The sequence below is a fragment of the Hyaena hyaena genome, unplaced genomic scaffold (assembly GCF_003009895.1).
Source record: "Hyaena hyaena isolate Hyena2069 unplaced genomic scaffold, ASM300989v1 scaffold_56, whole genome shotgun sequence".
NCBI classification, from domain to species: domain Eukaryota; kingdom Metazoa; phylum Chordata; class Mammalia; order Carnivora; family Hyaenidae; genus Hyaena; species Hyaena hyaena.
In genome coordinates, this window is record NW_024080688.1 from 3380495 (window position 1) to 3394478 (window position 13984).

Here is a 13984-nt window from a genome sequence, read left to right on the forward strand (position 1 = left end):
ACAGACTGAAACAGGCTCCAGGCTCTGAGCTGGCAGTCAGCACAGAGCCCGACGCGGGGCTCGAACCCACGAACCGCGAGATCATGACCTAAGCGAAAGTCGGACGCTTAACCGACTAAGCCACCCAGGCGCCCCTCAAAATCAAATTTTCATATACAACTGCTTCAAGGCAATAACTGACTGTCCCTTGTTCTGGGAGGCAAGAAAGTGGACTCTGTTTCTGGAAAGCATAGTCCTTCCTACCTGAGACACGAGCTTCGGGTCAAGCTGGAGGCTGGTAAGGACATCCAAGATAGGGACAGTGAGTGAAGTATTCTCCATGAAAAGGTCACTGTGAGTGGTGGAAAAAGAGAAAGTCTATGCAACTTTTAACAGCTGGGCAGATAATTACTTGGAAAAATCACTCAGAGTATGGGAAGAGAAGATACACTTAGTTCCCAATGAATTGGTTTATAGTCTATTTCATTAAAAATTGTTTCAATTTTTAAAAAATACATGCTCATTATAGAAAATTCAAACAAGAGAGTAGAAACAAAAAGCCCCTCCTCAGGAGCTCCAGCACCTGAGGTAACCACGACCGAGTCTGGCACATCCTTCCTGAGAAAAGGAAAAACAAAACCTACAACAGGAGTGTGTGGCTGGCTCACTGGCTACAGCACACGACTCAGTCTCAGGGTTGTGAGTTCAAGCTCCACGTTGGGTATGGAGCCTACTGAAAAATTTAATAATAAAGCAAAAAAAAAGAAGAAGAAGGAAAAAGAGAAAGAAAACCTACAGCAATTGCAGTGAAGTATGACGAGTATGAGAGAAGTGTGGGCAGGGCGCTTACAGGAGGCGAGTAGAGAAGAGTGACGGAGTCTAAGCAGAGGCTACACAAAAGAACAAGCTGGAATTAAGCAGGCCAAGTGGACGGTACAGAGCTATACCCAGAGGGAACATCCTGCCCGAAAGCACAGAGGTAAACAATCATTGGACATTTCTGGAGGTAGCTTTGCAGACATCTAAAGTGAAGGAAGTATTACAAATTGAATTTTTAAAAATTGTTTCAAGGATAAGAAATTTTATTAAAACAGAAACCCTGTTACATAGGGATAGTGTTCCCCCCTTCTTAATCACTGCCCTACCAATTACTATTTTTCACATAAATGATAGTGAGCAATGGGTCTGATGTGATGTACATCAGAATGAATCATTTAGGGACCAAAGAATATACAGATGTTTCATAAGCTCCACAAATGATTTGGATATGCAGTCACAACTGAGGACTCCTTGGGTGGAAGAAATGCTAACAAAACAAAGGGATTATGTTTATAAGCCTAATCCTAACCCAGACTTCATATTCACAACTGGTATACCATTTCAAAAAAAGTAGACGGATCTACTTTATGGATCAAATATATACTTATTACTACAAAAAGAAATCAAACCCCATACCTATTCACGGAGGGTAGTTGCCGTCAATATGTTACCACTACTGCTTCATACTACAGCGATAAGGCTGCAGAGTGGGAGCTTACCCACCTGAGTTCTTTCCCCACATCAGCATGCTGGGAATCCCCAAGGATCTCAGGCAGGCTGGTAATGAAGTCATGCTGCAGGGACAGTGGAGCAACACTGATCAGCTGCATGATCTTGGTGGTGAGATCCTGCAGTGGAAGAGACCATTACAATTGGTGCACATTACCAAGAACAGAGAAAGACTTCCTCCTCATGAAATGTACAGACGGAATTACCTTGTGTACAATATGACACCCATACATAAACTCAAAGCCTAAATGGAGAAGTAAATGACCCAGGAATTTTCACACATGGGATGGTACACTAAAAAAAGTACAGTGGATAGTATATTATCTAATGGGTCTGGTATATACTTCACGTAATCTTCACAACTCTGGAGTCCATGTGACAATTCTGCCGCCCCCTTTTTTTATTTTTTATTTATTTTTTTAAGTAGGCTCCATACCTAACGTGGAGTTTCAACTCATGATTCAGAGATCAAGAGTTGCACCCTTTACTGACGAGCTAGCCAGGTACCCCAATGGTCCCCGTTTTTAAAATGTGAGGGTATGTGCTGCTCAAAGATACACAAGAAGTGACAGACCCAAAATTCCAGCCCACATGAGATTCTAAAATCCATGTTTTTCCAAATAAAGATTTAGCCTTGGAATGTCTGACAAAAATTAATAGAATTAAAGAACTCTGAAAAGAAATAGGCTTAAACACTAGGCTCAAAAAAGATCCAACTTTACAAAGGTGCTTAATAACAATTCACATAATTGCAAAAACTTCCTAAAAGTTTTCTCATATGTAATCAAATTTGTATTTGCAGTGTGGTAAGTTGGTGTGGGATCTCATAGCTTTTGAGAAATAAAACATAGTAATCTCTCAACTCTGAACAGCTACTTAATTTTTTTTCAATTCTTTCAATTTCTTTATTTAATAGATAATATCTAGTCATCATAATTAGAAAAAAAATTTTTGGAGAAATTTAAAAGGTGAAATATCCATGATTCCCAAATTATGACAGATGAAAAAAGCTAACAGATAAATAGAAAAATGTGAATTTTCAGTTAAGAAAAAGAACCCTGCCAATTCCAAAAGTTTGCTTAAGATTCTAAAATCCATGTTTGGAAAACAGACTCTCTAAATCCAAGAGACAGAACAAGTTCCAAAGCCTACCTTGCCATCCACAATTCTGTCAAGCCATTTCAATTGACTGATGATGAGTCTAGGCACATTAAGTCCATCACCGTTCACACTGAAATGTTAGGACAAGAAGACCGAAATTTAGCATTTCTGATTTACACAACAGCAAGCATTAATAGTGCACAAACATTTCAGACACTGAATGTACACTTACAGAACATTTACATATTGCAAGCTGCGTTAGACACACATATTATATGAAGAGCATGAAACGTATATATTGAGAAAGAATGGAGAGGATGCACTAAACTGTTAACAGTAGCTGCATCTGGGGAGCGTTTAAGAGAAAGGTTAAGGGGCGCCTGGATGGCTTAGTCGGTTAAGCGTCCGACTTTCGCTTAGGTCATGATCTCGCGGTTTGTGGGTTCGAGCCCCGCGTCGGGCTCTGTGCTGCCTGCCAGCTCGGAGCCTGGAGCCTGTTTCACAGTCTGTGTCTCTCTCTCTCTCTCTCTGACCCTCCCCTGTTCACGCTGTCTCTCTCTCTTAGAAATAAATAAAAATATTTAAAAAAAAAAAAAAAAGAGAAAGGTTAAGAAAGGTGTGTACAGTATTTCTTAATAATAACATAAATAAAAAATAAGGGCAATAAATTTGAACTGAACGGGAAGAATATTTTCTTTTATTTTTTTTTTTTTAATGTTTTATTTATTTCTGAGAGAGAGAGAGAAACAGCATGAGCAGGGGAGGGTCAGAGAGAGAGGGAGATACAGAATCTAAAGCAGGCTCCAGGCTCTGAGCTAGCCATCAGCACAGAGCCCGATGCCGGGCTCAAACCCACGAACTGTGTTATCATGACCTGAGCTGAAGTCGGACACTTAACTCGCTGAGACACCCAGGCGTCCCAGAATATTTTTATTTTTTTAATGCTCATTCATTTTTTTTTAATGTTTTATTTATTTCTGAGAGAGAGAGAGAGAGACAGCATGAGCAGGGGAGGGTCAGAGACAGAGGGAGATACAGAATCTAAAACAGCCTCCAGGCTCTGAGCTAACTGTCAGCACAGAGCCCGACGCGGGGCTCAAACCCATGATCCATGAGATCATGACATGAGCTGAAGTCGGGACGCTCAACCAACTGAGCCACCCAGGCGCCCCAATGCTCATTCATTTTTGAGAGAGAGACAGGGGAGGGGCAGAGAGAGAGGGAGACAGACAATCCAAAGTGGACTCCTCAGAGAGGAGAGCCCGATGTGGGGCTTGAACTCACAAACCATGAGATCATGACTTGAGCCGAAGTCAGATGCTTAATCGACTGAGGCAGCCAGGTGCCCCTATTTATTTATTTTGGGGGTGAGAGGATAGTGGCAGAGAGAGAGGAAGGCAGAGAACCTCAAGCAGGCTCCCTCCAAACTCTCAGCAGAGAGTTGGACGTGGTGCCAATCCCACAAACTGTGAGATCGTGATCTTAGCTGAAATCAAGAGTTGGACACCTAATTAACTGAGCCACCGGGTGCCCGGCCCCAAGAATATTTTTAAAAGGTAGAAAATTAATTACATCGCTATGGTAAGTACCAATGAAAGCAAGGACTTGCTTTGGAAACACAGAGGTCAAATTAGATTATGTGAAAGTACTAAAAGCCATTTATAGATGAAGAAATGCTGGCTCAGTTACTATTACTTCCCTCAAAATGACAGTCTCTGCCTTCCTATGTCTATAGTCTTGGCCCACCGTCCATTCCTTTCCTTGACAGTGTTGTCAATCTTTGTTTAGTGCAGTCAAATTTAACTGCTGAAAATACACATAAAGCATCCAGTGTGACCCATTCAGGCAAAGCACAAATTTGTAAAGATCTATCTTTAAGTTTATTAATAAGACATATTCAGGGTGCCTGAGTAGCTCAGTTGGTTAAGCATCTAACTCTTCAATTCAGTTTAGCTCATGATCTCATGGTTTCTGGGTTCAGGCCCCGTGTCAGGCTCCATTCTGTCAGCTTGGGATTCTCTGTCTCCCTCTCTCTCTTTGAAAATAAATAACACTCGGGGCGCCTGGGTGGCTTAGTCGGTTAAGCGTCCGACTTTCGCTTAGGTCATGATCTCGCGGTTTGTGGGTTCGAGCCCCGCGTCGGGCTCTGTGCTGACTGCCAGCTCAGAGCCTGGAGCCTGTTTCAGTCTGTGACACCCTCTCTCTCTGACCCTCCCCTGCTCACGCTGTCTCTCTCTCTCTCTCTCTCCTAGAAATAAATAAAAATATTTAAAAAAAAAAAAAAGAAAAGAAAATAAATAACACTCTAAGAAAGTAGGGTTGTCTGGGTGGCTCAGTCGGTTAAGCATCCAACTTTGGCTCAGGTCATGATCTCAAGGTCCGTGAGTTTGAGCCCCACATCTGGCCCTGTGCTGACAGCTGGGAGCCTGGAGCCTGCTTCGGATTCTGTGTGTCTCTCTCTGCTCCTCCCTCTCTCACACTCTGCCTCTCTCTCAAAAATAAACATTAAAAAAAATATGAAAATGAGAAAGTAAAAATGACCTCTAAGGCTGTCATCCAGATATATCTACTATTAATATGCAAATTATGTTATCTATGTGTATGCTTTTTTTTTTTTAATAAAATACTAGGTGGGGCACCTGAGTGGCTCAGTTGGTTGAGCATCTGACTTTGGCTCAGGTCATGATCTCGTGGTTCGTGAGTTCGAGCCCCGCGCCGGGCTCTGTGCTGACAGCTCAGAACCTGGAGCCTGCTTCCGATTCTGTGTCTCCCTCTCTCTCTGCCCCTCCCCTGCTTGCACTCGATCTTTCTCTCAAAAATAAATAAATGTTAAAAAAAATTTTTTTAAATAAAATACCGGGCCAAACTGTAAATACTGATTTTTTAACCTGACCATGTTTTTCAATTAAATAGCCCTCTGTATGATTTTTAATGTCCACATAATATTCTGCTGCAAGGATGTACCTCATTTACTTAACCAATCCCCTAGAATAGAGTATGTCAGTTTTTTACAACTTTTTGTTGAACAATAATCTATTCATGACTATTTTTATTCAGTTACTACATAAGAATAAATGAGGAGACCTGGTTGAGCATTAAAGTCTGGGGCAATGGGTGGCTCAGTTAAGTGTCTGACTCTCGGTTTCTGGTCAGGTCATGATCTTGCGGTTTTGTGAGTTTGAGCCCTGCACTGGGCTCTGTGCTGGCAGCACGGAGCCTGCTTGGGATTCTCTCTCGCTCTCTTTGCCCCTAATCCACTCATACTGTCTCTGTCTCTCTCAAATAAATCAAACTTTTAAGAAAATTTAAAAAGGGGCACCTGGGTGGCTCAGTTGGTTAAGCATCTGACTTCAGCTCAGGTCATGATCTTAGAGTTCATGGGTTTGAGTCCTGCATCGGGCTCCGTGCTGACAGCTCAGAGCCTGGAACCTGCTTCAGATTCTTTGTCTCCCTCCCTCTTTTGGCCCCTCCCCTGCTCAAGCTGTCTCTCAAAAATAAACAAACATTAAAAAAAAATTTTTATATTAAAAAAGAGAGTACACAAAATCTAAGAGCTTGATACACAACAACCTACCGTCCTTCAGAATGATTTCAACCAGTTTATTTTGTTCATCAGTAATGTACACACATGTCTGTTCATTACGATGAATAATGAAGATCCTTTAAGAGTGGAAAAAATGTATTGTTTTAAACTTATATTTTTGTAGTAGTCACTTAAGAATCTGGTGTCATGATCAATATGACTTTTAGAGAAACCAATGATGTTTCAGAGTAATCTTTTCAGAGGGAAACTTAGGTACACAAAGGTAAACATTCCACAATAATTCCACTTACTTTTCAAAAATAAATTCTGGCAACTTTTCAAATAAGACTTTGATAATGGCAGGCTAAAAAGGAAGACATACCGAGTTAGGAGACAGTCTTGAAATACACAACAGAAACACATGATTAGCCATGATCTGCCCCAACGAGAGCCCTGGGAGGAAACACCCGGCTAGAACTGAAATCTTATGTTAAGAACGGCCCCTTGAACGGTCCCTATATTTTGAATGTAAGCTGTTGGAATACAAAGACTTGTCATAATACATCCTTAAAACAATTGCAAAATGATTGAAGCAGTATTAAAATAATCAGATAATAAAAAATATTATTAAATATGATGACAACTGTTAGTTCGTGAAATGCAGACTTAAATAATTATCAGTTTGCAAAAAGAGAAGATTTCACTCCAGAGGAACAAGACGGCTCTTAAACTTAATCCAACTATATTATAGTGAAGATTTCCAAGGATAAGGAAGAGGTAAGAGCGTGGAAAGATTAATAGTGGGAAAGAAAAAAAGAGAAATAATGGAGGACAGGGTATGTATTCCACTGCGCATGTTTTTATAATCGGAAATATTTAAAACATGTCAAAGCATTATCTACTCAGTATATTAAAAGAGAGAGGAGGAAGAAAAGGGCAAAATCAAATTAATAAGCAAATAAAAACCCAAATAGGAGATGATACAGATGTCAATATGGCAGAGATATATAAGGTACTCAGAACATACAGGAGGAAGTTTTACTAAATCAAGAATCAGAAGCTGAAGGAATACAGAACATTTCAAAGAAATGAACCGAGCTAGTTAACTCAGTCCAAAGCTGCAGATATTGCCTCCCAGATGTATTTCAGCAACAGGGAATGGTAAACTATTGCAAACCCCAAGTCTCCGATTAACCCTACTTGACTCTTTATGCTTGGGGATACATCACAAATCACACCCATCTAATGTTCACAGAAAAGGTGGCATAGTCTCACCTGTAATATGTCAATTCCCAGAAGCAATTTAATGAGGCTCTTAGAGTAAGATGCGCCCATGCTAGGAGAAAAAAAAATTCATTTTCTATTTTGTTTTCCCTATTTTAATCTTTTCATCATCTTTTTTTCCCCCATAAAATTGGTTAAATATACAATATTAAAAAAAAAAAAAACCTATCCTATTATATCAAAAATACAGAACATAAGAAGATGGCTCTTCAGGGGCACCTGGGTGGCTTAGTCGGTTAAGCGTCTGACTTTCGCTTAGGTCATGATCTCGCGGTTCGTGGGTTCGAGCCCCGCATCGGGCTCTGTGCTGACTGCCAGCTCAGAGCCTGGAGCCTGTTTCAGTCTGTGACTCCCTCTCTCTCTGACCCTCCCCTGTTCACGCTGTCTCTCTCTCTCTCTCTCTCCCCTAGAAATAAATAAAACATTAAAAAAAAAATTAAAAAAAAAAAAAAAAAAAAAAGATGGCTCTTCAACCAGGCTCTTAAACTCAGAGAGTTACAATTCTATCAACACAGATGAGACACGCTCCTGGAAACCCTGTGGCTCTTAGACTCATAAACATAAATAAATAATTTAAAGGGTAGGTTAAAACTGGGAAAAGAAAAAAAAAAGAGTTGTTTCTTCTTCTTCTTCCTCTTTTTTTTTTTTTTTTTTTAAAGACAATCAGGAAGAGGGGCAGACCGAGAGAAAGAATCTCAAGCAGGCTTTGCGTTCAGCATGGAGCCCAAAACAGGGCTTGATCCCACGACCCTGGAACCGTGACCTGAGCCAAAATCAAGTTGGATATTCAACTAACTGAGCCACCCAGGCGCCCCAAGGAAAAAGAGTTATAAATATAAAGTGAAATTACAGAAACATGCATTCCCCCCTCACCCCCAGCCCCCAATCCAGTCAGTGTAACAGCCTAAACTTCAGCAGGATCCCACGGCTCCGCTCCATACCTGGCTTCCTCATCCTGCAGCCGTTCACACGACAAAAGGCAGTTCCGGAAACTGTCTTGGTCCTCAATATAGGATTCTAGGCCGCTAACAAAGTCTTCTAGTATCTTAACAACATTGGAAAAAAAAAGGGTAAGAGTTACGGTTTTTAGTTTAACCTTTGCTGTGGATTAACTAAAAATCATTCTAGCCCATTCAACTTATGTCTGCATCTTTAAACTCCCAATTCCAGAGTAGTGCTGGAAAAAGTAAAAGTGCCAGGAAGAAACACATACTTTGGGATAAGAAGGATGTTTCCTCAGAGTCTGAAAGAGCTTCTTTTGGAAAACAATTTGATCCACAGCTATGAGGAAAAAAGCAGTTGGTCACCAGAATCTTTAGTATCTCCCACCATAGTTTTACTTTCCTCAAGACCCAAGTTTCCTGTCTGACGAAACCAGAAAAGATATTTGCAACTTAATTTCAGAGCTAACTTTTCTAAATCCACGGTAAAACAGATTTATCTTTGATAGAGGATAGTATTAAGTGTTTCCAAAAAAGATATGCCGTAATCTTAGCAGAATGGAGTAATCTATGCCCTAAAAGCAGGGCTTTCTTTACATGGCTTTATAAATTTTCATCTGAAATTATTCTGACAGAGATCTAATTACTCTCTTGAGTGTTAAATTTATTTTTCCACACTAAAACACTAAGTAACGCGAGTACATAATTTTTATCTAAAAAAATTAGAATTAGTTAAAAAACTTAGAATTTACTTAACACGTACTAATCAATTAGAACCAAAGCCTATAACAATATTCTCAAAAAAGCAATTTCAATGTTATTCTTGTCTCAAGAAAAATGATGCTTCTATTTTAAATCTTCATTGCCTCTATTTAGAAAATCCATGATTCAGGGCTGAACCCTGCACTAAACCCAGAGAAAAGATTTAAATAAAATATTACTTAGTTGATTCTGACTCTCTCCTGTTTTAAGAATAACTCCTGATGATTTAAGAAGCTTTATAAAAACACTGTCGTTTTCTTCCACTTCATCGTGAACGTGAGATTTCTTTGTCTTCTTGGAAAGCGGTTGCTTGCTGGCTTCTAAAAACAAACACAATTTCCAAGAATACGACAAACAGTAAAGATTAAAAAATGTAATCACTAGAATAACCCTAAGACAAAAGCTGATGGTTCTTAAAGAATTATGTTGAAATTGATGCTACAGTAAAATTGTATCTCTAACAATGGTCAGGAATAGTGGCTTACAAGTAAACAAACAAAACAATCAATAAATAGAATTATTTTTGCCTATTGCATTTTCATTCGGAGAATTCAAAATGTGCCACTTCTAATAAAAATAACCATGGAACTGTTTAACCACCCAAATTCTAAAGGAGTCAGGGTGCCTTAAACTGTTGTCTGCAAACGCATTCACTGGGATCACTGAGAAGCTTATTAAAAGCACATTCTTGGAGCCCCTGGGTGGCTCAGTCTGTTAAGCATCTGACTCTTGATTTCAGCTCAGGTCATTGTCCCATGGTTCGTGGGACTGAGCCCCACTGGGTTCTGTGCTGACAGTGCAGAGCCTGCCTGGGGTCCTCTCTCTTTCTGCCTTCCCCTGCACGAGCACACACTCTCTTTCTCAAAATAAATAAGCTTAAATAAGTGCCTGGGGGGCTCAGTCGGTTAAGTGTCCGACTTTGGCTCAGGTCATGATCTCAAAGTTGGTGGGTTCGAGATCCGCACTGAGTTCTGTGCTGACGGTGCGGAGCCTGGAGCCTGCTTCAGATTCTGTGTCTCCCTCTCTCTCTGCCCCTCCCCTTCTTGCACTCTTCCTCTCAAAAATAAATAAACAATTTTTTTTTAAAGTGCATCCTTAGGTCACAACCCATAGTTACTCAATTAAAATCCCAGATATGGGTCCTGGGCGTCTGAACTTTTTACAAGTTCTCCAGGTAACAATCTTGATGCGTACATCTTGATCCAGGGGTAGAAGGAATCAGGCACGTTCTCTTGTATCAAGCCTTTGAGTATAAAGCCCTGACTGATTTTATCCCAAGGTTTTCAACTCAGAAATAAATGGGGCGCCTGGGTGACTCAGTCAGTTAAGTGTCTGACTCTTGAGTTTGGCTCAGGTCACGTTCTCATGGTTTGTGAGTTCAATCTTGCATCAGGCTCTGTGCTGACAGTTGGAGCCTGCTTGGGATTCTCTCTCTTCCTCTCTCTTTCTCTGCCCCTCCCCTGCTTGAGTTCTCTCCCTTTCTCTAAGTAAACAAATAAACTTAAAAAAATAATACAAACAAGACAAACAAGTACTTGAAATTAAGTATGATTATTTACTCTTCTCCGTTAATGATGTAACAAGTTAGAACTCCCTTAACAGAGTAGATGAGTATAATAAATGGAAAAAGACAACCTCATTTCATGAGAACTCTTAGGGCATCTGTCAACCAAATTCTCATAAGGACAGAGTCTACACTGTCTCTTCACCCTTAATGTGCTTGTTTTGATGGGATGCCTTTCCTTCACACATCACTCTATTTGTACTATAATTTCTTAAAATTTTATTTTTAAGCAGTCTCTACTACACCCAGTGTGAGGGTCAAACTTACAACCCCGAGATCAAGACTTACACGCTATTGACTGAATCAGGCAGGTGCCCCCATAATTTTTTTTAAGTGTTTTTAATGTTTATTTATTTTTGAGAGAGAGACACACACACACACAGACAGCACAAGCAGGGGAGGGGCAGAGAGAGAGGGAAGCACAGAATCCAAAGAGGCTCCAGGCCCCAAGCTGTCAGCACAGAGCCTGACACGGGACTCAAACCCGTGAACTGCAAGATCATGGCCTGAGCTAAAGTCTGACACTCACCCAACTGAGTCACCCAGGCGCCCTGTCCCCATAAATTTTTTAAGGGAGGAAAGGGGACCACAAGTCTAAAGGATAGACACTATGTCGTACCTTTTGTCTCAGCATCTCGATGATTTAAGTAGATGAGCTCTATAATACTCATTGCTCTTACAGATGTGGAGACTGAATCTCAGAGACCGTAGGCATGCCCAAAGTCATACATGGCATCAGAAGCAGAAACTCAATGCCACATCCCCTGATGCCAGATTCTGTGTCCTCTAACCATTAAGCCTTGAGGACCCCCAGCACTTGAAAGGAGGAACTTTATAAGTGCCTCACACATTTGCTACCGGAAATAAAACAACAAATAACTAGATACTTACTGGAAGTATCTTCTGTCAGGCTCTCTTTATCCTCCAATTTTGACAGCCTTTTCTTGGAAACCATCCTGACCGAAGTCTTCTGCAATCAAATTACTTTTGAGAGCAAAGTCAGAGGATAGAAGTTACCCTCTGGAAGCTAGATAAATCCTGAGAAGTTAAAGCTAAAGCTCAAAGATAACTACTCTATCAAAAGCCAAAGGAGTTCTAGTTTTTATACCAATACTGTCTAAATCCAGATGCTCAGAGAATTTCAACTCCTATATCTCGTCAATACTCCCTTGCTTTCAAGACTTTACCTAGTTGCCTCTTTAGCCAGACCACTTTCTTCTTGAAGGATAAAACCCAGTTCTCTTTCTGACATTCAAGATCCTTCATCTTCTAGCTCCAATCTACCATCTCCTTTAACTCCTTAATCCAGGATTATATGTTGGAGACCGTGCTAGATGCTGGGGTTACAATTATGAACCGACATGATCTCTGCCCTCCGGGAGTTTAAGTTATAGTCCTGATTATAGTCATGAGTGCTCTTGAGTTAGTTACTTAACTAAACTGTGTAAGTGCTACAAAAGAGAAGCACAAGGTGCTATGAGAGATTACATGGAAAGTTAGTTTAGATACGGGGGGAGGGGGAATGCTGGGATAATTTTGAGAAAATGATTTTATTTTTTAATGTTTATTCAGTTTTGAGAGTCAGAGAGAGACAGAGCATGAGTGGGGGAGGGGCAGAGAGAGAGAGGGAGACACAGAATCTGAAGCAGGCTTCAGGCTCCGAGCTGTCAGCACAGAGCCTGATGCGGGGCTCGAACCCACAAACCGTGAGATCATGACCTAAGCCGAAGTCAGACGCTTAACCGACTGAGCCACCCAGGCGCCCTGAGAAAATTATTTGAAAGCAAGGACCTGAAGGCTGAAACAGCAGTTTGCCAATAGAAGATGTATGAGAGTAGTCCAGGCAGAGAAAAACTCAGCAGTGAACAAGTAAGACGCTTGTAGAGTCAAAAATGAAACTGCACAGGGGGCGCCTGGGTGGCTCAGTCTGTTAAACGTCGGACTTCGGCTCAGGTCATGATCTCATGGTTCATGGATTGGAGCCCCGCATCGGGCTCTGTGCTGACAGCTCAGAGCCTGGAGCCTGCTTCAGATTCTGTGTCTCCCTCTCTCTCTGACCCTCCCCCGCTCGCGCTCTCTCTCACTCTCAAAAATATATAAACATTAAAAAAAATTAAAGAAATGAAACTGCAGAGGTAGGGGAGGGCCTGAACCACATTACGGGCCTCCTAGGGTCTCTCATAAACCAGAACATTCTTGGTCTCAGAACTCTTGCATAAGGTGTTTTCACCTGAAAAGCGCTTATCTGCCTGGGAACTACTAATCCTTAAAGACAGGCCAAATGTCAATTTCCTTGAAAAATGTTCCTCTATCCCCAAGGGGCTTCGGACTCCAGCTTCCCTGTTCCAGAGTGCATCCGCGATCCCCTCCCACATCACAGGAGACTGTAGGGCTCCGGACTGACTTGCCTCAGGGTCCCTTAGTGCCTAGCGCAGTCCCTGGCGTAAAATTTCGCAAGAGTATTCGCTAAATGAGAATGCCTGGCAGGCAAGTAAATACGAGTAACTAACAAGAACGACTTACCGCGCTTTATGATGAATACTTCACTTATTACTCACAAACCTTTTGGAGGGAGGTACCATGATCATTCTAAGAAATGATCGGCGGCAGAAATGGGATTCTAAGGCAGTCTGACTCCAGAATCTGCACTACCCACCAACTACTTATTCCTGATTAGAACGATGGCTTCCAACAACAGTTTACTAAAAACCACGCAGCATGCTAAGCATTTTCTTTCTCCGAGGCCTCGTGAAATCTCTATAACCATTATCAGCCTATTCTACAGACAGAAAAAATAAGGTAAGTCAAGGCCGTCTGACTTCAGGGCACAAGCCCGTACATGTCTCCTTTCCAGAAAAGCCTGAACAGGCTAGTGGGTAGGGCCAGCTGTCTGGACTGTCATTCGGGAAGACTTGGGGGTAAAAGCCCTTCTCATTTTGTTATTAACGACGCAGAAAGGTACCTGGGGGGGATAATCCCACGACAGGGCAGATGAGGCCGACGTTCGGGGCACAGAGCCCCGAAGGAAAGGCCGGGCTCGGCCGGGACCTAGCGACCAAGCCACAGGCGCGCGACGCCTAGAGAATCGATGACCGCGGCTCTTCTCACCCGCCGAGAAGCCGACGCCGCCCCTGGTTTTCGACTTGCGCGCCCGGCTCTGCGTCTCGCTGACGTCACCAAGGCTCGCCCCGCCGTGACGCCAAAGCTCCGCGCCGGAAGTGCGCGGCCGGGCGGCCCAGTGGGGGGCAGTGCGTGAGGGCCGACGCCGGAGTAGGGTCCTGG

General features: G+C 41.9%; 1 protein-coding gene across 1 annotated transcript in view; it reads right to left on the reverse strand.

The window, feature by feature from the left end:
• FANCD2 (FA complementation group D2) overlaps positions 1–13824 on the reverse strand; it is a 64868-nt gene extending 51044 nt beyond the window's left edge. The window contains exons 1-10 of the mRNA XM_039231409.1: positions 13665–13824; positions 11594–11686; positions 9318–9458; positions 8649–8716; positions 8377–8480; positions 7427–7487; positions 6463–6515; positions 2680–2758; positions 1522–1646; positions 220–331 (exon numbers count right to left, since the gene is read on the reverse strand). Of these exons, the coding sequence (XP_039087340.1) occupies positions 220–331; positions 1522–1646; positions 2680–2758; positions 6463–6515; positions 7427–7487; positions 8377–8480; positions 8649–8716; positions 9318–9458; positions 11594–11657 (807 nt within the window). The 5' untranslated portion in view covers positions 11658–11686; positions 13665–13824. The remainder of the gene's footprint in view (positions 1–219; positions 332–1521; positions 1647–2679; positions 2759–6462; positions 6516–7426; positions 7488–8376; positions 8481–8648; positions 8717–9317; positions 9459–11593; positions 11687–13664) is intronic.
• Positions 13825–13984: the final 160 nt, after the last annotated feature.